Source organism: Pholis gunnellus (assembly GCF_910591455.1).
Source record: "Pholis gunnellus genome assembly, chromosome: 2".
NCBI lineage: Eukaryota > Metazoa > Chordata > Actinopteri > Perciformes > Pholidae > Pholis > Pholis gunnellus.
In genome coordinates this window covers 404,116-429,468 of record NC_136536.1, presented here as the reverse complement: position 1 = coordinate 429,468, position 25,353 = coordinate 404,116, and the positions used below count along the sequence as shown (strand labels likewise).

Sequence of the window (25,353 nt, the reverse complement as noted above, 5' to 3'; positions counted from 1 at the left end):
CATTATTGAATTTTGCCATAACAAAATCGTAGAAAAATCATGCGATTAATCGTGATTAAAAATTGTAATGGTTGAGGATTTATTGATCAGATTCAGGACTAAAGACTTCTGCAGCCTTGAGTCTGAGATCTGAGAACAAGAAGAGAAACCAAACGAACTGACGACCTTCCAGCTGGACCGGCCGGAGGCAGTTTGACACACACACAGTTAGAGACTGGGCAGTGAAAAGTGGAAAGTTAACAAGGCGGATGAAGGGTTGTGTGCGAGTGATGGGATGCCCACACACACACACACACACACACACACACACACACTATCTCTCTCTCTCTCTCTGTGTTGCCATGATGATGTGAGTTGACTCGGGATAATTCGGGGATAATTAGTCGGTTCTTGTCGTCCTGCGGGTGAAGCAGCTCCTCCACAGAAAGAAACAACGTGACCGACAGTCATGTGATCTGCTCTGTCCAAACCTCAGCTGCTGATTGGTCGGATTACAAACCTGCTGGGATGCTGCCAGCTCTGAGTTCCAGTAAATAGACCGAGCCGCTGATTCTCTCGGCTCTGATGTAACTTAGAGACTAAACTCAACAGCCACGCTTAGTTTTTTAAGTTGAGACTCGAGACTAAGCTCACAGTGACAGCAGCTCAACCCATCAATGTGTTCAATGTTGATGTTTCTGAACTAAGAATGTTTCATTTAAGCCGCTTCCAGAAACGATTTCTTTAGACAACTAAACTACTTAGTTACTAAATACAGCTCATTTATTCATATTAACAAACGCTGGATGAGAAGCAGTAAATATACAGTAAACAGATGTAAACAGGCAGTAAATCAATCATGTCCTCATGTTACACCGGAGCTCTCATGAGAACAATATAAATCAGCATGAAGGCTTTATTTCCCAGTGACAGTGAACGCGTCTTGGGTGTGTTCAGGGTCCACCTCTCTACACCTGCATCATGAACACAGGCAGCTGCACAACATCGAGGAAATCACTGAGATGTAATCTCACTGAGCCGTCCATCACTGGGTTTATCTCTGTGGTCGGGGTCCTCAGGTACTAACACATCAATCATGGCCCAGATCACACACACACACACACACACACACACACACACACACACACACACACTCAGATCTAGGTCACAGCTGTTCACTACAATATTTCTGTTTTCACTTCCTGTGGAAACGGTCACATTTCTCCTCTTCTCTTTTCTCTCCGTCATCCTGTTTCCTCTTCGTTCACCTTGATAGAACATAAAGATGATGATGGCTGCTCTCCCTCTCAAGTACTGCAGTAAAGGTACTAATACCATGCTGTGAAAGTACTGCACTACCACTAAACGTCCTGCACTCAAGGAAAAGTATGTTAGTACTTATCAGCTGAATGTCGTTGAAGTAGTTGAAAAAATGATCTGTACTGAAGTAGAGTACTTGTGTATTTGTACCTAGTTACATCTCACCACAGTGTTCACTCAGGGTGTTCTTTGTGTTGTTGAGATCAGCGGTGTGTGTGTAGCAGCGGTGTGTGTGTAGCAGCGGTGTGTGTGTAGCAGCGGTGTGTGTGTAGCAGCGGTGTGTGTGTAGCAGCGGTGTGTGTGTAGCAGCGGTGTGTGTGTAGCAGCGCGGTGTGTGTAGCAGCGGTGTGTGTGTAGCAGCGGTGTGTGTAGCAGCGGTGTGTGTGTAGCAGCGGTGTGTGTGTAGCAGCGGTGTGTGTGTAGCAGCGGTGTGTGTGTAGCAGTGGTGTGTGTGTAGCAGCGGTGTGTGTGTAGCAGCGGTGTGTGTGTAGCAGCGCGGTGTGTGTAGCAGCGGTGTGTGTGTAGCAGCGGTGTGTGTAGCAGCGGTGTGTGTGTAGCAGCGGTGTGTGTAGCAGCGCGGTGTGTGTAGCAGCGGTGTGTGTGTAGCAGCGGTGTGTGTGTAGCAGCGGTGTGTGTGTAGCAGCGCGGTGTGTGTAGCAGCGCGGTGTGTGTGTAGCAGCGCGGTGTGTGTAGCAGCGGTGTGTGTGTAGCAGCGGTGTGTGTGCATCTTATACCTTCTGTGCTGTCCTACTACAGGTCCATCCCCTAATAAGCTCATTGTGACGCCACAGCTGCGGTTATTATTGGTTTCTAGAGGTGTAACAACACACGTATTCGTATTAAACTGTTCGTACGAGGCTTACGAACCGAACAATACGTTACAATAATACTCGTGCATTTGGAAAATGCAGAAGCTTAAATTGTGGTAAATATAATGTTTTCGGTGGACTGCGCTCACGTAGGAGACAACGGACTGTGACCTCTGAACCCGGAACTAAAACAACAAACAGCTGAGGCGGCGGCACGCACGTGTCTTCAGGGAGGCTAAGCTAACTAGCTTAGCGGGGAAACAACAGCCCGAACGGATTCAATTGTCCGGACATTAACCCCGCGATGACGGGATGCTACGTAATTAACAGACAATGCATAAAGTCCAATCTATGTAATGAACACAATGACAAGAACAAACTCACAAGAACCAGTCACATATATTTATATGACAACAAAGCAACAAATCAATCCAGCAACACTGCAGCGCTGGAGCACGAGCCGTTCATATGATTCATAAAACAACACGACAGACACATGAACACAGTAGAAACGCTGCTGCAGATGTAAAAACACAAAAGCAGTTCACTTAAAGACAAAGTCCATCCTCCTTTCTTTGTTAACAAAGAGTTTAAAAAAGCACGTAGCTTGTGCGTGTCCTGTCGTGTAGCTGCCTTGGTTAGCGTAGCGTAGCTCCAAACAGCTCCAAACACCAAGAGCTCAGTTGCAAATGAAACGCATTCTTAGCCATTAAATGTGCAGCGCTTCTCCAACGCTGTCAGCCAGAAATGCCGTTCGTATAAATCCTTTTCCATGCTGGGTCAGGGCTGCTAGCTGTGGGGTTGACCCTTTGATACGATCTCCAGTTTTTCTGGAAATGTCCTCCAGAAATCCGTTTCTCCTCCTTCAGCCATGGAGCGTTAAAAAAACACAGCTAGGTAAAAAAAAAAGAATCTACACTGAAAACGTCATAACTTCTCTTACATGTTTCAACCTGAACTCTTACTGAACACTGAGACCTGCTAGCTAGCTTTCTGTTTGACAAAAGTCGCGCTGGCCCACTGACCAATCACAGCGCACCTTAATGCAGACGTACTTAGAGGCTACCTGGATACCACTGACACGTCAAAGAATACGCCCAACATGTCAAACTAAAGATCTGATTGGTTGAAGACTATGACGATCAACAATATCGTCCTCATTCACTTAAACTGCAAAGTCTACCTGGAGGACCTCAGGCCTCTCTTCTACCTAGAGACACAGAGGCTGAATCTGATTGGATCAAAGCTCTACTTAAAACAAGCTGTGCTGAAGCAGAGCAGCTGAGGAGCACAGTAGCTGTGCAACGAGAACATGAGATGATGGGAAAAGAGAGAAGACCTTGAAGGCCCTGACGGCCCACCACTGCTGTTTATCTGTATTTGTCTGTCTGAGGCTCCAGAAGACATGGAACTACTTTCTTTACTTGTTCAGATGATTCAAGTTGTCTAAAACGGTTAAAAGTGATAAACTCAAAGTAAGGAAATAGCTGTTATATCTTATTAGAGTGACGTAACTAATAAATGGTTATGAAACAGAAGTATGATCCACATATGCTGTCGATCCCCTTCTGTTATTATAAGTTATATTTATATAACTTCCATTTTATTCTATTATTTAAACAAATTGTCTTTTCATGTTGCTTGATATTTCCACTTCTTTTCACATCTGATCAAAATGTCTTTGTTGAAAGGTGCTGCGTTAAATGTTAAAGAACCAACAGGGTCATATTGAGATTAAAGTTTTAAAATCGTCTCTAAATCTCCGTTTGTCTCCAGCTGCTGGTCGTAACGGCTACACCACAGCAGTGGATGGGGAGGAGGGAGGAGGAGAGGGTGAGGAAGAGGAGGATGGAGGAGAGGGGGATGGAGGAGGAGAGGGAGGAGAAGGAGGAGAGGAGAGAGATGCAGACTGGGACGAGGAGCTGGACGGAGAGGACCAGGGAGTGAGGATGACGAGAACCGACACACTTCACTCAACCACAAGTTCAACAGGGACACAGAGAAGGAGAGGACAACACGCTAAGAAACAGGTGAGACAGAGAGACAACACGCTAAGAAACAGGTGAGACAGAGAGACAACACGCTAAGAAACAGGTGAGACAGAGAGACAACACGCTAAGAAACAGGTGAGACAGAGAGACAACACGCTAAGAAACAGGTGAGACAGAGAGACAACACGCTAAGAAACAGGTGAGACAGAGAGACAACACGCTAAGAAACAGGTGAGACAGAGACAACACGCTAAGAAACAGGTGAGACAGAGAGACAACATGCTAAGAAACAGGTGAGACAGAGAGACAACACGCTAAGAAACAGGTGAGACAGAGAGACAACAAGCTAAGAAACAGGTGAGACAGAGAGACAACACGCTAAGAAACAGGTGAGACAGAGAGACAACACGCTAAGAAACAGGTGAGACAGAGAGACAACAAGCTAAGAAACAGGTGAGACAGAGAGACAACACGCTAAGAAACAGGTGAGACAGAGACAACACGCTAAGAAACAGGTGAGACAGAGAGACAACATGCTAAGAAACAGGTGAGACAGAGAGACAACACGCTAAGAAACAGGTGAGACAGAGAGACAACAAGCTAAGAAACAGGTGAGACAGAGAGACAACACGCTAAGAAACAGGTGAGACAGAGAGACAACATGCTAAGAAACAGGTGAGACAGAGAGACAACACGCTAAGAAACAGGTGAGACAGAGAGACAACAAGCTAAGAAACAGGTGAGACAGAGAGACAACACGCTAAGAAACAGGTGAGACAGAGACAACACGCTAAGAAACAGGTGAGACAGAGAGACAACATGCTAAGAAACAGGTGAGACAGAGACAACACGCTAAGAAACAGGTGAGACAGAGACAACACGCTAAGAAACAGGTGAGACAGAGACAACACGCTAAGAAACAGGTGAGACAGAGAGACAACACGCTAAGAAACAGGTGAGACAGAGACAACACGCTAAGAAACAGGTGAGACAGAGACAACACGCTAAGAAACAGGTGAGACAGAGACAACACGCTAAGAAACAGGTGAGACAGAGAGACAACACGCTAAGAAACAGGTGAGACAGAGAGACAACACGCTAAGAAACAGGTGAGACAGAGACAACACGCTAAGAAACAGGTGAGACAGAGAGACAACACGCTAAGAAACAGGTGAGACAGAGAGACAACACGCTAAGAAACAGGTGAGACAGAGACAACATGCTAAGAAACAGGTGAGACAGAGACAACACGCTAAGAAACAGGTGAGACAGAGAGACAACACGCTAAGAGACAGATGAGACAGAGAGACAACACGCTAAGAGACAGATGAGACAGAGAGACAACACGCTAAGAAACAGGTGAGACAGAGAGACAACACGCTAAGAGACAGATGAGACAGAGAGACAACATGCTAAGAAACAGGTGAGACAGAGAGACAACATGCTAAGAAACAGATGAGACAGAGACAACATGCTAAGAAACAGGTGAGACAAAGACAACACGCTAAGAAACAGATGAGACAAAGACAACATGCTAAGAGACAGATGAGACAGAGACAACATGCTAAGAGACAGATGAGACAGAGAGACAACATGCTAAGAAACAGGTGAGACAAAGACAACACGCTAAGAAACAGGTGAGACAAAGACAACACGCTAAGAAACAGATGAGACAGAGACAACATGCTAAGAGACAGATGAGACAGAGAGACAACATGCTAAGAAACAGGTGAGACAAAGACAACACGCTAAGAAACAGATGAGACAGAGAGACAACATGCTAAGAAACAGGTGAGACAAAGACAACACGCTAAGAAACAGATGAGACAGAGACAACATGCTAAGAGACAGATGAGACAGAGAGACAACACGCTAAGAAACAGGTGAGACAGAGACAACACGCTAAGAGACAGATGAGACAGAGAGACAACACGCTAAGAGACAGAAAGTGATGATGTCCCTCCTCTTCCTCAGGTTCAGGGCAGTAATCAGGTCCAGAGAGCTCCCAGAGCTTTATACTGTCTGAAACTCAACAATCCCATCAGAAGAGCCGCTCTCTCCATCGTGGAGTGGAAGTATCCTTTACTCCGACCAATCAGCTGTCAGCTTGACACCAGTTCACTGATGATGAGGGAAGAACTGAAGCTAGAAATAACATCCCGCTCTATTGTCGTAGCTTCACAGTGTGAGTTGAACAAATGTTACAAATAACTATTCATTATTAATAACTATTAATAATGAATAGTTATTAATAATGTCCCATTCTCTGCGTTGAAGAGCCTGAATGTGAGTTCTGAATGTTAAGTCCTGAACTCGTCTCCCAGACCTTTTGATATCTTCATTCTTTTAGCCATCTTTGCTAACTGTGTCGCTCTGGGAGTCTCTAAACCGTTTCCTGAGGACGACTCCAACTCCACCAACCACGACCTGGTGAGACCACATGTCATGAGACTACATCAGTACTTTGTGCTATGCTAAGCTAACCCTGTGGTGGACCCACTGTGTCTCTAGACTACAGAGATAAAGGTGATGGTTCAGCTTCAGATCCTCAGGAAGTCACAGCTCACTGCCTCTGTGTGTGTCAGTCTGTGTGTGTGAGTGTGAGTGTGTGTGTGTGAGTGTGTGTGTGTGAGTGTGTGAGTGTGTGTGTGAGTGTGTGAGTGTGTGTGAGTGTGTGTGTGAGTGTGTGTGTGAGTGTGTGTGAGTGTCAGTGTGTGAGTGTGTGTGTGTGAGTGTGTGTGTGTGAGTGTGTGTGTGTGTGTGTGAGTGTGTGAGTGTGTGAGTGTGTGTGTGTGAGTGTGTGTGTGTGTGTGTGTGTGTGTGTGAGTGTGTGTGTGTGTGTGAGTGTGAGTGTGTGTGTGTGTGTGTGTGTGATGTTTGTGGCTTTTCGTTCTCACATGAAAGAAGAACTGCTGCAGATCAGAGGTGGAAGAAGTTCTATTATATTGTAATATTATATATATATAGATTATATATATTATAATATATAAAATATATATAATCTAACAATAGTAATATAATAATTTATAATCTATATATATATATATAGATTATACATTATTATATTACTACTATATACTTGTACAGTGTAGAAATACTGTGTTACGGTAAAAATATTGCATCTAAACTAAAGTAAAAGTAGAAAAGTAAGAACATTAACACGTACTTAAAGAACCCAAAGTAAAAGTTCTCATCGTGCAGAATAATAACTATTGAATCATTTATGTGTTCATGTGTTTTAATGTTGGAGCTCGTTGGTTGTGTTCGTCTGCTCTGAGATGTTTAAAGATGAACTCATGACTTCTGCTGACGAGTCGTTCTCTTGAACACGATGTTGAACACACTGACTGTAACAGCGTCTGCTGAATGACTGTGATGTGATGTTAATAACTGCTGCTAGTTTACTCTGTAGTACTTCCACAGAGTACCTGTGTTTGTGTTGTATTGATGATGAGCTTATTAGCAGACATGTTGACATGATGACATGTTGACATGTTTCTAGTGGAGAGAACTGCTGCTTCCAGAGAAACAGATAGAAGAACACGTGTGATGTTCATGTGTTAATGAGTTAAACAGTGATGAATCCTCACAGTGGGGTCAGGGGTCCCACAGGGTCCACAGGGGTCCCACAGGGTCCACAGGGGTCCCACAGGGGTCCCACAGGGTCCACAGGGGTCCACAGGGGTCCCACAGGGGTCCCACAGGGTCCACAGGGGTCCCACAGGGTCCACAGGGGTCCACAGGGGTCCCACAGGGTCCACAGGGGTCCCACAGGGTCCACAGGGGTCCCACAGGGGTCCCACAGGGTCCACAGGGTCCACAGGGGTCCCACAGGGTCCACAGGGGTCCCACAGGGGTCCCACAGGGTCCACAGGGGTCCACAGGGGTCCCACAGGGTCCACAGGGGTCCCACAGGGTCCACAGGGGTCCCACAGGGTCCACAGGGTCCACAGGGGTCCCACAGGGTCCACAGGGGTCCCACAGGGTCCACAGGGGTCCCAGGGGTCCCACAGGGGTCCCACAGGGTCCACAGGGGTCCCACAGGGTCCACAGGGGTCCCAGGGGTCCCACAGGGGTCCCACAGGGTCCACAGGGGTCCCACAGGGTCCACAGGGGTCCCAGGGGTCCACAGGGGTCCGTGGTCTGAAGTAATGAGCTATAAAGGATGAAACGTACATGAACTAGTTGATGAATGCTTGTGATGAACTGAAGGTGAACTGTTCCACTTCTTCAGCTAAATCAACTCGTTTTACTTTCGCTACTTTTACTGCACTCAGGTTTTGAATGCAGTACTTTTACTTGTTGAGAAGTATTTTCCAGTTGAGGTACTAGTACTTTTACTGCAGTAAAGGACCTGAATACTGTGTGAATGTGATCAGTAGCTGTTTGTGAGAGCATCCAGTGCTTCTCTGGATCTACAGAGGTTCTGAATGGAATGTTCCTTCGTTGTTCTTCAGGAACAAGTGGAGTACGTGTTCCTCATCATCTTCACCATCGAGACCTTCCTGAAGATCTTGGCGTACGGTCTGGTGATGCACCCGAGCTCCTACATCCGCAACGGGTGGAACCTGCTCGACTTCGTCATCGTCATCGTCGGGTGAGAAAACACAAGAACCACTAGATGTGTTGGTTCTCCGATGCTGGTTCTCTCTTCACACGTCTTTAGATACATGCAGGTTCTCCCCCTTTAGATGTTGGTTGTCTAACAACTTTTGTGTTGTCAGAAGAGGTTTGTTCTGTTTAAACATTCTTCATATCCTGGTTCTCCTTATAGATCACAGTTCCCTCTTTAGATCCAGTCTGGTTCTCTTTGTATCCTGGTTCTCTTTATTGTCTGGTTCTCTTTGTATCCTGGTTCTCTTTATTGTCTGGTTCTCTTTATATCCTGGTTCTCTCTTTGTAACCCAGTTCCCTCTTTAGATCCTTTTTTTTAAATATCCTGGTTCTCTCTCTTTATAGACTCTGGTTCTCTTTAGACCCCAGTCCTTCCTTCAGACCTGGTTCTCTGTTCTTGTCCTCGGCTGGCCTCTGTGTTGAGTCTGTAGCAGTGAATCACATCTGACTGCAGTAAACTCAGCAGCTTCCTGTTTGTGGTCAGAGGAACGAACCCTGCAGCGCCGCCGCAGTTGATCTCATTTTACTGTTTTTGTGTTGAGTGTTTGTGACGGTTCACTGTGATCACGTCAACTAAGTCAACTTTACGTCCTCCTACACTGGACTTCAGCTGGTTCTCATGGAGACACTTCCACCGAAGGAATATGGAAACGTTATCTTATTATTATGATTATCACCCGATAAAGATCCATAGAGGCTCACACACTGTTAGCTACATGCTAATGCTAATATTATGGGAGTTTTTTCTGTGTTTTCCAATCAGTCAGGATGTCTTTCTACTTTATTAATGAATAATGCAAATCATGCAAATCAGCATCAATATCATCCTCACGCATGTGTGTATATTTAGTAGGTCTGTTATATAACTGGGCCCTGATTACGTCTAAGCCTTGATGGTCAACAATACACATATAAAATAAATATAAAGTATAAGAAGTATAGAATATTTAAATCTTGTTTAAACTGGTCCATAGTGAAGGAGAACTCTGCTAAAGAAGCCGTGATGTCATCACTCTGAACTCCTCACGTCCACTTAAAGAGCTGCTTGATGTCTGACAACATCATGGAAACAAAACATGTTCCTTCACCGTTCTGTTTGTTATTGTAGAAGTCTCGTTCTGAAATCTTATCCACGTTGTTAAAAATCAGCTAAACATTCAAATCTTTTACTCTAAGCTTCTGCTCCCTAACTCTCACTCCCGTTTATCATCATTTAAGATCGAGACTTCTTGAAGGAGAATTATCATCGAAGGAGAGTTATTGAAGGAGACTTCTTGAAGGAGAGTTGTTGAAGGAGACTTCTTGAATGAGAGTTGTTGAAGGAGACTTCTCCTTGAAGGAGACTTCTTGAAGGAGAGTTGTTGAAGGAGACTTCTCATTGAAGGAGACTTCTTGAAGGAGAGTTGTTGAAGGAGACTTCTCATTGAAGGAGACTTCTTGAAGGAGAGTTGTTGAAGGAGACTTCTTGAAGGAGGCTCTCATAATGTTCTCAGACTCTTATAATAATGATCTGAAAACGAGCTCTCTCGTTAGAATTAACGAGTCACCTGCTGAGGTCACACTGAGTCCTGCTGGTCTCCGTCCTCCATGTTGTTTTTTTGTGTCCTCGCCGCCGGTCGGCGGTGGCGTGACTCGGGACGACTTCGGGCGGCGATGATGAAACCCGTTGTCATGGTAACGCTGCCTGAGGTCAGTGGAGAGACGGTAACGCTGAGAGGCTGCTGGATGTGGGACACGTTCCTCTGAGGAGTTCATGGTGTTTCTCTTTGTCTCTGACTCTAAAGGGTTCACAGTAGACCTGCTGATGCTGATTCATTCATTCAGTGTTTCAGTAGTTACACGGTCATCACAATAGATTTAACTTTACTGTAAATATGGGAATTAAATAATGTTTCACTCCATCAAAACAAGGAGACGTTTACCTTCACAACATCTTTATATTAATATGAATATATTAATATTAATATATTAATATATGAATATATTCATATATTCATATATTCAGATGAACTGTTTTCATCTTCAGCACAAAGAGAAGCAGCTCAGATAAATAAAGAATGTAAAGTTAAAGAGGAATATAAACAAAGTACAGATGAACATCATATCTGTGTGAGCTGGTTGTCTTATACACTAAAGTCACCTCATTTAAATATGTGACGACTGTTAGAAGCTCATTTTAATTTGGATTTAAAGGAACATTAACATTTAAAGTTCCACGTCTGTTATCTGAGTGAGCAGCAGATGAACCGGCTGCTGTGACATCATCGCTCATCCAAAGAGACGCAAACAGAGAAGAAAGAAAGCGTTTAAAGAATATGTTCAGTATTTATCTGCTGACTCATCTTTATATTCTGGGACTTCTCGTCTCCTCTTCTTCTTTTTCCTGTTTTTGTTTTTGTGCAGTTTGTTCAGCGTCGTCTTGGAGACGATGACTCATAAATCCGGTGAGGTGGCGACGACTCATCACGTACCAGGAAAACCTGGAGGTCTGGATGTCAAAGCTCTGAGAGCCTTCAGGGTCCTGAGGCCCCTCAGACTGGTTTCTGGAGTTCCCAGTGAGTCTCCTGTGTGTGTGTGTGTGTGTGTGTGTGTGTGTGTGCGTGTGTGCGTGTGTGTGTGTGTGTGCGTGTGCGTGTGTGCGTGTGTGTGTGTGTGCGTGTGTGCGTGTGTGCGTGTGCGTGTGTGCGTGTGCGTGTGCGTAACCCTGTGTGTGTCCCTCAGGCCTCCAGATCGTGCTGAACTCCATCATGAAGGCGATGGTTCCTCTGCTCCACATCGCTCTGCTGGTCCTCTTCGTCATCATCATCTACGCGATCATCGGTCTGGAGCTCTTCATCGGACGCATGCACAAAACCTGCTACTACAAACATGCAGGTACAACTACTACAACTAGCAAGTACTATCAGGAAATACTAGTAATAATGAAGAACATGGATATTATATTTATCTCGTTAGAAGTGAAACATCATGTTTGAATGAAGGCGTAAAAACATTTAGAGAAACTTGAAATTAACTAAATAATCAAAATAGCAAATAATAAAAAGGTTTAATATATCAAGTATTACTGAGTAGTACAATAGTACAATAATGTGTATATCACAGGAAGCTCTATGCTCATTCATCAGAAATACTCTAATACTGTCATACACACACACATTGAGTGAAGTAGAGAGTATAATATATATATATATACCTCAGATGGAGTAGAAGTATAAAGTAGCAGAAAATGGAAATACTCCAGTACATTACAAGAGTACATGTTAGTACTCTACTCATGGTGTAAATATTGCAGATACCTACGTGGAGGACGACCCGGTACCGTGTGCGTTCGCCGGTCACGGCCGTCAGTGCAACGTGAACGGGACGGAGTGTCGGGGGAGGTGGGACGGTCCCAACGGAGGAATCACCAACTTTGACAACTTCTTCTTCGCCATGTTGACCGTGTTCCAGTGCATCACCATGGAGGGCTGGACCGACGTCCTCTACTGGGTCTGGGTGTCTCTGGTTCTGGGTCTCTCTGGGTCTTTTAGTCTCTCTGGGTCTGGGTCTCTCTGGGTCTGGGTGTCTCTGGGTCTGGGTCTCTCTGGGTCTTTTAGTCTCTCTGGGACTGGGTCTCTCTGGGTCTGGGTGTCTCTGGGTCTGGGTCTCTCTGGGTTAGAGTCTCTCTGGTTCAGGGTCTCTCTGGGTCAGAGTATCTCTGGGTCTCTCTGGGTCTCTCTGGTTCAGGGTCTCTCTGGGTTAGAGTCTCTCTGGGTCAGGGTCTCTTTGGGTCTCTCTGGGTCAGAGTATCTCTGGGTCTCTCTGGGTCTTTGAATCTCTCTGGGTTAGAGTCTCTCTGGGTCAGGGTCTCTTTGGGTCTCTCTGGGTCAGGGTCTCTCTGGGTCTCTCTGGGTCTCTGAGTCTTTGTGAAACCGCTCCCTCTGTGTTTCTCTTCAGATGAACGACGCCATCGGCTTCGAGCTGCCGTGGGTTTACTTTGTCAGTCTGGTGATCTTTGGCTCCTTCTTCGTCCTCAACCTGGTTCTGGGAGTCCTCAGCGGGTTTGTTCTCTAAACACCTTCTATATCATCCAGGTCTAGATTCAGGTCTCACTCACATGTTGGGTGAACGTCGTGTGAACATTGTGAGAGTTGTGTGAACGTTGTGGTAACGTTGTGGTAACGTTGTGGTAACGTTGTGGTAACGTGTGAACGTTGTGGTAACGTTGTGGTAACGTTGTGGTAACGTGTGAACGTTGTGGTAACGTTGTGGTAACGTGTGAACATTGTGGTAACGTTGTGGTAACATTGTGTGAACGTTGTGGTTGTGGTAACGTTGTGGTAACGTTGTGGTAACATTGTGTGAACGTTGTGGTAACATGTGAACGTTGTGGTAACGTTGTGGTAACGTTGTGGTAACATTGTGTGAACGTTGTGGTAACGTGTGAACGTTGTGGTAACGTTGTGGTAACGTGTGAACGTTGTGGTAACGTTGTGGTAACGTTGTGGTAACGTGTGAACGTTGTGGTAACGTTGTGGTAACGTGTGAACGTTGTGGTAACGTTGTGGTAACATTGTGTGAACGTTGTGGTAACGTTGTGTGAACGTTGTTTGAACGTTGTGTGAACGTTGTGCTAACGTTGTGGTAACGTTGTGTGAACGTTGTGGTAATGTTGTGTGAACGTTGTGGTAACGTTGTGGTAACGTTGTGGTAATGTTGTGTGAACGTTGTGGTAACGTTGTGTGAACGTTGTGGTAACGTTGTGGTAATGTTGTGGTAATGTTGTGTGAACGTTGTGGTAACGTGTGAACGTTGTGGTAACGTTGTGGTAATGTTGTGTGAACGTTGTGGTAACGTTGTGTGAACGTTGTGGTAACGTTGTGGTAACGTTGTGGTAATGTTGTGTGAACGTTGTGGTAACGTTGTGTGAACGTTGTGGTAACGTTGTGGTAATGTTGTGTGAACGTTGTGGTAACGTTGTGTGAACGTTGTGGTAACGTTGTGGTAACGTTGTGTGAACGTTGTGGTAACATTGTATGAACGTTGTGTGAACGTTGTGGTAACGTGTGAACGTTGTGTGAACGTTGTGTGAACGTTGTGTGAACGTTGTGGTAACGTTGTGGTAATGTTGTGTGAACGTTGTGTGAACGTTGTGGTAACGTTGTGTGAACGTTGTGTGAACGTTGTGTGAACGTTGTGGTAACATTGTATGAACGTTGTGTGAACGTTGTGGTAACGTTGTGTGAACGTTGTGTGAACGTTGTGTGAACGTTGTGGTAACATTGTATGAACGTTGTGTGAACGTTGTGGTAACGTGTGAACGTTGTGTGAACGTTGTGTGAACGTTGTGGTAACATTGTGGTAACGTTGTGTGAACGTTGTGGTAACGTTGTGGTAACGTTGTGTGAACGTTGTGGTAACGTTGTGGTAATGTTGTGTGAACGTTGTGGTAACGTTGTGGTAACGTTGTGTGAACGTTGTGGTAACGTTGTGGTAATGTTGTGTGAACGTTGTGGTAACGTGTGAACGTTGTGTGAACGTTGTGTGAACGTTGTGTGAACGTTGTGTGAACGTTGTGGTAACGTTGTGGTAATGTTGTGTGAACGTTGTGGTAACGTTGTGGTAATGTTGTGTGAACGTTGTGGTAACGTTACAGAGAGTTCAGTAAGGAGAGGGAGAAGGCGAAGGCTCGGGGAGACTTCCAGAAGCTGAGGGAGAAGCAGCAGATGGAGGAGGACCTGAGCGGGTACATGGACTGGATCACTCAGGCCGAGGACATGGACGAACTGGACGAGGACGGGAACCCACGTAAGTGTGTGTGTGTGTGTGTGTGTGTGTGTGTGTGTGTGTGTGATGAGGTCATTTTCCTGATTAATGAATCTAATTTGATCATGTTCTTTAATTAAGCAGATGAACTTTAATTGGCTCCATCAGTTAATTTACATTAATTAAAACCGAGACATCGTTACTAACAGATGGTGGAAGGTAACTCAGTGTGTTTACTGAGCGGACTGAAGCACAACTTTGAGGTACTTGTACCTTACTGGAGTATTTCTATTGACTTCTTCTCCATCATTAAAGACTCCTCAGGTTGATCTGGTGACCCTCTGGAGGGGCCCGACCCCTATGTTGGGCCCCACTGGACTAAACTAACTGACTGTATATATTATAGTATTTATTTATTTATTTATAGTAAATAGTTAGTTACATCTTCAAGCAGCTACAATAGTTACATGCATGTGTATAATACTAGTACTTTTACGTTTGATGCTCTTTGCTGTACTTGTAGTACTTTTATTCAGTACTAGAATCGTAGAACCTTTACTACTTGTGGTAGAAGTACTTCGTCAGAATACTTCTGTCATTAAGTAAAACACTGAATGTCTGATCGTTCTTGTTTATTATTTCTCATAACTGTGATGAAGTGTTGTGCATTATGATGTAATATATTGATCATATTAACATAATAATATGCATAAATGTATAATAATCATATTCTCTCAGGTCCGTCTCTGGGAGATCTGTCAGAGAGGAAGAGAGGAAAGTTTGGATGGTTCAGTCACTCCAACGACACACACGGTGAAAACTCCTCTATTGACATCTATATATATTATACATATATATATATATATGTATAATATATATGTATGTATGTATGTATATATTAGTGCTGGGCAAGTTAACGCGTTATTATCGAGTTAACGCAATAATTAATTAACACCGACAATTATTTTATCGCGCGTTAACGCAGTTTTCTTTTTTATTATTAAGCGACATTTTTAACACAAGAACCGTCCGGCAGCGAGCGGTGAACAGCTGTTTGTGTGGCGTCTCTTCCTGTTTCCTTCACCTACATTCCCCTGGGTCCTAAGTCCCTCCATGTACAGCTTCTCATCACCCTCTATGTACCAACGTACATTTATAACAAACACCACACATGTTACACTAATCAGCGTAGCATAGTGTCTGACCAACATACCAACAAATAAATGATTCATTTAAATTATTGTTTTAGAGTTTTTAAAGTGTTTTGTTTGTAATATGTATAATAATCATATCATTTAGTTATCACTACTGAGAGTTTAACAAACATTAAAACATGACGTAGAAAGGTTTGCAGTTTAAGATGTAGATTTAAATTCATCTCTGACTCACATGAAGATAAAGTTGTGAACACGTCTGAATATCTATGATCAGAATCATTATAACTGTGTTATAACTGCTGCTGTGTGAAGAGAATCCTGCTGTTAACAAGAACCTGATGAGTTTAAAGTGTTTAAACCAAATGTTGTTGACCTTTAGTTCATAGAGCAGCACTTTAACACACAAGAGCTCAACACACTACTTTAGATTCATTATGAACTTTAACAGAACAAAGAGATTAATCGTGATTAATTGTAATCGTTGCCCAGCACTAATATATTTATATATTATATATATATAATATATAAATATACACACACAGTGAGCTGCAGGTATGTGTGTTGATTTCTGTCTCAGTCTGAATGTAAAAAGACTAAACGTGAAAACATTGTGAACATTGTGTCTCTCTGTCTCTCAGCGAGTCTTCCTGCCAGTGACACAGCTTCAGAGAACACCGAGAACATCGATGAAGAACACACCAACTGCTGCCAGAACTGCTGGTAACACACACACACACACACACACACACCGTCCAGCCTCCATGTTTGAACAAACTAACTCGAGTCTCCTTTCAGCTCTGGGATGATGAAAATCAGCTGCTGGTGAGTTCACTGTCCCTCACACATTCAGGACAGAAGAGTTTCCTCTTCACAGTCTTGACTCTCGATGTCCTCTTGTCCGTCAGTCGGACGCTGCGTCGCTGGAATCGAGTCTGTCGACGAAACTGTCGCACCGCCGTCAAGTCGGTGACGTTCTATTGGCTGGTTCTGCTGCTCGTCTTCCTCAACACCTCCCTCAGCGCCTCGGAGCACTACAACCAACCTGATTGGCTGACGCAAGTCCAAGGTAGCAACACACACACAAACATGGAACACAGTTCTTCATCATCTTCATCATGTGTGAAAGTTTGTCCGTCTAGTTCACAGACATCGGGACATTTCTCCTCCTGACGGTGATTTAAACTTAAAATAGAAGTCAGTGAACGCACCACGACACCTTCAACAGCAACATTTATAGTATTACTAATGCAACAAATAGATGAATAATATCTATTAATAATAAAATATATACATTTATTTATTTCATCGTTTTTTTAAATGTTTAAAAAGAGCCGAAGCTGAAGTAAAAGTACCACCAAAGTATAGAAATACTCATTAAAAGTATGAGCATCAACACATACTTATTATAATATAACGTAATCTAGTAATACAGATGTAACTGACGTGTCTCTGCAGATATTGCCAACAAGGTGCTGCTGTCCCTGTTCACCGTGGAGATGCTGCTGAAGATGTACAGTCTGGGTCTGGCTCACTACTTCGTGGCGTTCTTCAACCGCTTCGACTGCTTCGTGGTGTGCGGCGGCATCGTGGAGACCATCCTGGTGGAGCTGGGCATCATGCCGCCGCTGGGCATCTCCGTACTGCGCTGCGTCCGCCTGCTGAGGATCTTCAAGGTCACGCGGTGAGGAAAAGGGTTTAGACCGGCGGCTCAGACGTCTCTTTAACCGAGTCCGGCTCCGATGGTGATGATGTCGCTCTGTGTCTGTGCAGTCATTGGACGGCTCTGTCCAACCTGGTGGCGTCGCTGCTGAACTCCATGAAGTCCATCGCCTCGCTGCTGCTGCTGCTCTTCCTCTTCCTCATCATCTTCGCTCTGCTCGGCATGCAGCTATTCGGAGGAAAGTTCAACTTCGACGAGACGCAAACCAAACGCAGCACCTTCGATGCCTTTCCTCAGGCGCTGCTCACCTGCTTCCAGGTAACGCAACTCACTGTAGACCTGAACCAGCACTAACTATAGACCTGAACCAGCACTAACTATAGACCTGAACCAGGACTAACTATAGACCTGAACCAGGACTAACTATAGACCTGAACCAGGACTAACTATAGACCTGAGCCAGTCCTAACTATAGACCTGAACCAGCACTAACTATAGACCTGAACCAGCACTAACTATAGACCTGAACCAGCACTAACTATAGACCTGAACCAGAACTAACTATAGACCTGAACCAGGACTAACTATAGACCTGAACCAGGACTAACTATAGACCTGAGCCAGTCCTAACTATAGACCTGAACCAGCACTAACTATAGACCTGAACCAGCACTAACTATAGACCTGAACCAGGACTAACTATAGACCTGAACCAGGACTAACTATAGACCTGAGCCAGTCCTAACTATAGACCTGAACCAGCACTAACTATAGACCTGAACCAGCACTAACTATAGACCTGAACCAGCACTAACTATAGACCTGAACCAGGACTAACTATAGACCTGAACCAGGACTAACTATAGACCTGAACCAGGACTAACTATAGACCTGAGCCAGTCCTAACTATAGACCTGAACCAGCACTAACTATAGACCTGAACCAGCACTAACTATAGACCTGAACCAGGACTAACTATAGACCTGAACCAGGACTAACTATAGACCTGAACCAGCACTAACTATAGACCTGAACCAGGACTAACTATAGACCTGAACCAGACCTAACTATAGACCTGAACCAGCCCTAACTATAGACCTGAACCAGCACTAACTATAGACCTGAACCAGCACTAACTATAGACCTGAACCAGACCTAACTATAGACCTGAACCAGGACTAACTATAGACCTGAACCAGCACTAACTATAGACCTGGACCAGCACTAACTATAGACCTGAACCAGCACTAACTATAGACCTGAACCAGCACTAACTATAGACCTGAACCAGCCCTAACTATAGACCTGAACCAGCCCTAACTATAAACCTGAACCAGTCCTAACTATAAACCTGAACCAGCGCTAACTATAAACCTGAACCAGCCCTAACTATAGACCTGAACCAGTCCTAACTATAAACCTGAACCAGACCTAACTATAGACCTGAACCAGCCCTAACTATAGACCTGAACCAGTCCTAACTATAAACCTGAACCAGTCCTAACTATAGACCTGAACCAGTCCTAACTATAAACCTGAACCAGACCTAACTATAGACCTGAACCAGTCCTAACTATAGACCTGAACCAGTCCTAACTATAGACCTGAACCAGTCCTAACTATAAACCTGAACCAGCCCTAACTATAGACCTGAACCAGCCCTAACTATAAACCTGAACCAGGCCTAACTATTAAACTTCAGTCAGCCCTAACTATAGACCTGAACCAGCTCTAACTATAGACCTGAACCAGCCCTAACTATAAACCTGAGCCAGCCCTAACTATAAACCTGAACCAGCCCTAACTATAAACCTGAGCCAGCCCTAACTATAGACCTGAACCAGCCCTAACTATAAACCTGAGCCAGCCCTAACTATAAACCTGAACCAGCCCTAACTATAAACCTGAACCAGCCCTAACTATAAACCTGAACCAGCCCTAACTATAGACCTGAACCAGCCCTAACTATAAACCTGAGCCAGCCCTAACTATAGACCTGAACCAGCCCTAACTATAAACCTGAGCCAGCCCTAACTATAGACCTGAACCAGCCCTAACTATAAACCTGAGCCAGCCCTAACTATAAACCTGAGCCAGCCCTAACTATAAACCTGAACCAGCCCTAACTATAAACCTGAGCCAGCCCTAACTATAAACCTGAACCAGCCCTAACTATAAACCTGAGCCAGCCCTAACTATAAACCTGAGCCAGCCCTAACTATAAACCTGAGCCAGCCCTAACTATAAACCTGAACCAGCCCTAACTATAAACCTGAGCCAGCCCTAACTATAAACCTGAGCCAGCCCTAACTATAAACCTGAGCCAGCCCTAACTATAAACCTGAACCAGCCCTAACTATAAACCTGAGCCAGGCCTAACTATAAACCTGAGCCAGCCCTAACTATAAACCTGAACCAGCCCTAACTATAAACCTGAGCCAGCCCTAACTATAGACCTGAGCCAGGCCTAACTATAAACCTGAGCCAGCCCTAACTATAAACCTGAGCCAGCCCTAACTATAAACCTGAACCAGCCCTAACTATAAACCTGAGCCAGCCCTAACTATAAACCTGAACCAGCCCTAACTATAAACCTGAGCCAGCCCTAACTATAAACCTGAGCCAGCCCTAACTATAAACCTGAACCAGCCCTAACTATAGACCTGAGCCAGGCCTAAGTATTAAACTTCAGTCAGCCCTAACTGTAAACCTGGTGATGTGGATGTGTGCAGATCCTGACCGGGGAGGACTGGAACATGGTGATGTACGACGGCATCATGGCGTACGGCGGCCCCGTGTTTCCGGGGATGATCGTGTGCGTTTACTTCGTCATCCTCTTCATCTGTGGTAACTGTATCCTGTCAGCGAGGCGTTCACTGACCTCACGCACACAGCAGGAATGCTGTTGGTTTTTAATGTTGTAGAGTTTTATATCTTTTGTAATAATAATCTTAAGCCCTCAGAGTATCTGCGTTTGTTACGTCTTCTTAACGAGAGTCAAGACATCCTGCTGAACGTCTTCTTGGCCATCGCCGTGGACAACCTGGCCGGAGGAGACGGAGACGACAAGAAGAAGGAGTGAGTGATGGAGGGATGGAGGAAAGAGGACAAAGTAGACGATAGACGATAGAGTGGTTCATTATTTTCCTGTTGTCTCTCCAGTAAGAAGACAGAAGGAGCGGTGGAGGAGGAGGAGGTTGGAGGAGAAGGAGGAGAAGGAGAAGAACAAAGAGAGGAAGAGGAAGTAAAGGTGAAGAATGGAGGTCTGACTTCACTCTTTGCTCTTCGATGTGAATCCGTCAGTCTGACGGCTGTTTGTCTCTTCAGGTGGACATCGATGAAGACACGGAGTACGAGGAGGAGGAGGAGCTCCCTGAAGGAGAAGACGGTCAGTCGACACCTGAAGAAGACTTTTTATTGTCATTATTATCATTATTATCATTATTTACAGTTCAATTAACAAATATAATTCACAATTAATTCAACTTGTCGGTTTTTGAGGCAATATATGAATAAATGTGTCTCTCCTCTCTCCTCTCTCCTCTCCTCTCTCCTCTCTCCTCTCTCCTCTCCTCTCTCCTCTCTCCTCTCTCAGCAGTCCAGTTAAAGATGGCCGACCTGGCTCCTCCTAAAGAGAAGATTCTTCCAATCCCAGAAGGCAGTGCGTTCTTCTGTCTGAGCAAGACAAACCCGTAAGTCTGACTCCACCTGGTCCACAATTATTACTGTTAGCATTAGCGTTAGCATGACCCACCTGGTTGACAGGTATAACTGTTAGCATTAGCATGGCCCACCTGGTTCACAGGTACAACTATTAGCATTAGCATTAGCATTAACATTAGCATGTCAGGTCAAGTCTATAAAACCTCCTGAAACCTCCATCAATGGAAGTTTGACGTGTATATTCAGTATTTTAGTTTTATGGGACTTCCTGTCTCCGTCAGGACTTCCTGTCTCAAACAGACTTGAGGTGTGTGTACTCCAGATACCTGCCTACCTCTAACAGGAAATCCTTCTCTCTCTCTCTATCTGCAGTATCCGAAGGGCCTGTCACACTCTGATCCACCACCACATCTTCACAAACCTCATCCTCGTCTTCATCATCCTCAGCAGCTGCTCATTGGCTGCCGAGGATCCGATCAGAGCCCACTCCTTCAGGAACAACGTGAGTCTCAAACCAGCTTCTATTGTTTCTATTTGGTTGTATTGATACTTCCTCTGGATGAGGTTTGATCTGATGTGTGTCAGCAGCTGTTAGCTGTCGTAGAGTCAACATGTAGCTGCAGTCTGCTGCTAGCATGCTAGCATGCTAACATGCTAGTGGTGTGATCTAATAAAACTGTTGATTTGATCATTTCCTGGTGTGTGGAACAGTTACATCACTAATAGATGAATCACAAACAATACAATTAAATGTAGTAAATAAAAAACTAGCATTGTGGCAGAGCTGAATGTGGCCTGAGCGAGGTCTCAATGATGCTAACACACCTCTGTGGTCTGAGCTGGGGGGGCGGGGCTTCAGCAGATTACAAAACAGAAGTGGGTCAGTGGCTAACGGGGTTAACTCATGAACCACACGGAGAGAAAATCACCAGTTTACTATCTGATCCTGACAGAACTGTACGCACACACACACTAACGCACACACACACACACTAACACACACACACACACACTGTGTGCAGCAGCTGGCTTCATGCAGGACGTAGCAATTAGCAGCAGCTGAGGAAATAAATGACTTCTAACATACAATCAACACACACACACACACACACACACACACACACACATACTGTATGTACACGCACACACACAGGACATGAACTCTATCAGCCGCCTCTCTTCTGGATAAAAACTTGTGTTTTCTCTTCACGTTTCAACAATGATGTCATTTCCATGACAACACAATCAAGAGAGAAGTAGAGTCATTTTCTCATAGACTTCTATAGACCAGAGGAGTCGCCCCCTGGTGGACACTAGAGAGAATGCAGCTTTAACACATGAAGCTCTGGAGAACTTTAAAGAACATACGGTCGTGTCCATCTCTTGTGAACTTCCTGTGCTGATTGGAGGAATTATCTCTCAATGTGGAATCTGATGGTCTTCACAGAAGACTCACCTATCTGGACTGTCAGGAATCAAGTCCTGAATCAAGACCTTCACTGTGTGGTCATTCTGGAGTAAAACTGTCCATGAAGATGTATTTAAAGTCATAATGTGTTTTCTGTGTTTGTGTGTGTAGATTCTGGGCTATGCCGACTACGCATTCACCTCCATCTTCACTGTGGAGATTCTGTTTAAGGTGAGAAGTCTCCTTCATTCAGGATGAAATGACTCTTCATCTTCTTCTTCTCTTGATTTATTTGTCTCTGTGTGACAGATGGCGGTCCACGGAGCGTTCCTCCATCAGGGCTCCTTCTGCAGAAACTGGTTCAACTTGTTGGACCTGCTGGTCGTCAGTGTCTCGCTGGTCTCCTTCTTCCTTCAGTGAGTATCAGATGTTCTTCAGCACCATGTTGGCCTCATAGAAACACCTGAGGAAGAGGTTTAGCACCCTTTAGAGCAGTACTGAGTGTGTGTGTGTGTGTGTGTGTGTGTGTGTGTGTGTGTGTGTGCTGCCCTCTGCTGGGGGAGAACAGCAGCTACAACTCTGGACTAACTGGACGTCTCATGTAGTGATTCATGAGACTGATGACACGTCTGTCTCTGCAGCTCTAGCGCCATCTCAGTGGTGAAGATCCTCCGAGTCCTCCGGGTGCTGAGACCTCTGAGGGCCATCAACAGAGCCAAAGGCCTGAAGGTAACTAAGACTGAGAGTAACTAAGACTGAGAGTAACTAAGACTGAGAGTAACTAAGTCTGAGAGTAACTAAGACTGAGAGTAACTAAGTCTGAGAGTAACTAAGACTGAGAGTAACTAAGTCTGAGAGTAACTAAGACTGAGAGTAACTAAGTCTGAGAGTAACTAAGTCTGAGAGTAACTAAGACTGAGAGTAACTAAGACTGAGAGTAACTAAGTCTGAGAGTAACTAAGACTGAGAGTAACTAAGACTGAGAGTAACTAAGACTGAGAGTAACTAAGTCTGAGAGTAACTAAGACTGAGAGTAACTAAGACTGAGAGTAACTAAGACTGAGAGTAACTAAGACTGAGAGTAACTAAGTCTGAGAGTAACTAAGACTGAGAGTAACTAAGTCTGAGAGTAACTAAGTCTGAGAGTAACTAAGACTGAAGGTAACTAAGACTGAGAGTAACTAAGTCTGAGAGTAACTAAGACTGAGAGTAACTAAGACTGAGAGTAACTAAGTCTGAGAGTAACTAAGACTGAGAGTAACTAAGTCTGAGAGTAACTAAGACTGAGAGTAACTAAGACTGAGAGTAACTAAGTCTGAGAGTAACTAAGACTGAAGGTAACTAAGACTGAGAGTAACTAAGTCTGAGAGTAACTAAGACTGAGAGTAACTAAGACTGAGAGTAACTAAGTCTGAGAGTAACTAAGACTGAGAGTAACTAAGTCTGAGAGTAACTAAGACTGAGAGTAACTAAGACTGAGAGTAACTAAGTCTGAGAGTAACTAATGACTGAGAGTAACTAAGACTGAAGGTAACTAAGACTGAGAGTAACTAAGTCTGAGAGTAACTAAGACTGAAGGTAACTAAGACTGAAGGTAACTAAGACTGAGAGTAACTAAGTCTGAGAGTAACTAAGTCTGAGAGTAACTAAGACTGAGAGTAACTAAGACTGAAGGTAACTAAGACTGAGAGTAACTAAGTCTGAGAGTAACTAAGACTGAAGGTAACTAAGACTGAAGGTAACTAAGACTGAGAGTAACTAAGTCTGAGAGTAACTAAGACTGAGAGTAACTAAGACTGAAGGTAACTAAGACTGAAGGTAACTAAGACTGAGAGTAACTAAGTCTGAGAGTAACTAAGTCTGAGAGTAACTAAGACTGAGAGTAACTAAGACTGAGAGTAACTAAGACTGAAGGTAACTAAGACTGAGAGTAACTAAGTCTGAGAGTAACTAAGACTGAGAGTAACTAAGACTGAAGGTAACTAAGACTGAAGGTAACTAAGACTGAGAGTAACTAAGTCTGAGAGTAACTAAGTCTGAGAGTAACTAAGACTGAGAGTAACTAAGACTGAGAGTAACTAAGACTGAGAGTAACTAAGACTGAGAGTAACTAAGACTGAAGGTAACTAAGACTGAGAGTAACTAAGTCTGAGAGTAACTAAGTCTGAGAGTAACTAAGACTGAAGGTAACTAAGACTGAAGGTAACTAAGACTGAGAGTAACTAAGTCTGAGAGTAACTAAGTCTGAGAGTAACTAAGACTGAGAGTAACTAAGACTGAGAGTAACTAAGACTGAGAGTAACTAAGACTGAAGGTAACTAAGACTGAGAGTAACTAAGTCTGAGAGTAACTAAGTCTGAGAGTAACTAAGACTGAGAGTAACTAAGACTGAGAGTAACTAAGACTGAAGGTAACTAAGACTGAGAGTAACTAAGACTGAGAGTAACTAAGACTGAAGGTAACTAAGACTGAGAGTAACTAAGTCTGAGAGTAACTAAGACTGAAGGTAACTAAGACTGAGAGTAACTAAGACTGAAGGTAACTAAGTCTGAGAGTAACTAAGACTGAAGGTAACTAAGACTGAAGGTAACTAAGACTGAGAGTAACTAAGTCTGAGAGTAACTAAGTCTGAGAGTAACTAAGACTGAGAGTAACTAAGACTGAAGGTAACTAAGACTGAGAGTAACTAAGTCTGAGAGTAACTAAGACTGAGAGTAACTAAGACTGAAGGTAACTAAGACTGAGAGTAACTAAGTCTGAGAGTAACTAAGACTGAAGGTAACTAAGACTGAAGGTAACTAAGACTGAGAGTAACTAAGTCTGAGAGTAACTAAGACTGAAGGTAACTAAGACTGAAGGTAACTAAGACTGAGAGTAACTAAGTCTGAGAGTAACTAAGACTGAAGGTAACTAAGACTGAAGGTAACTAAGACTGAGAGTAACTAAGACTGAGAGTAACTAAGACTGAAGGTAACTAAGACTGAAGGTAACTAAGACTGAGAGTAAC

At 44.1% G+C, this 25,353-nt stretch overlaps 1 protein-coding gene across 1 annotated transcript in view; it reads left to right on the top strand.

Annotated features, from left to right (window-relative positions):
* The window catches only part of LOC306707695 (voltage-dependent L-type calcium channel subunit alpha-1D-like), a gene marked incomplete at its 3' end in the record, with an annotated part of 59,780 nt that overhangs the window by 8,693 nt on the left and 25,734 nt on the right, over positions 1–25,353 (top strand). Inside the window, 24 exon segments of the mRNA XM_079175261.1 lie at positions 3,885–4,138; positions 6,074–6,174; positions 6,424–6,529; positions 8,557–8,696; positions 11,117–11,268; positions 11,435–11,587; positions 12,006–12,202; positions 12,650–12,753; positions 14,349–14,500; positions 15,197–15,271; positions 16,254–16,335; positions 16,411–16,437; positions 16,521–16,681; positions 17,071–17,296; positions 17,386–17,593; positions 20,008–20,128; positions 20,278–20,353; positions 20,438–20,471; positions 20,603–20,663; positions 20,871–20,967; positions 21,311–21,440; positions 22,518–22,577; positions 22,656–22,762; positions 22,988–23,075. Coding sequence (XP_079031387.1) covers positions 3,885–4,138; positions 6,074–6,174; positions 6,424–6,529; positions 8,557–8,696; positions 11,117–11,268; positions 11,435–11,587; positions 12,006–12,202; positions 12,650–12,753; positions 14,349–14,500; positions 15,197–15,271; positions 16,254–16,335; positions 16,411–16,437; positions 16,521–16,681; positions 17,071–17,296; positions 17,386–17,593; positions 20,008–20,128; positions 20,278–20,353; positions 20,438–20,471; positions 20,603–20,663; positions 20,871–20,967; positions 21,311–21,440; positions 22,518–22,577; positions 22,656–22,762; positions 22,988–23,075 — 2,912 coding nt within the window.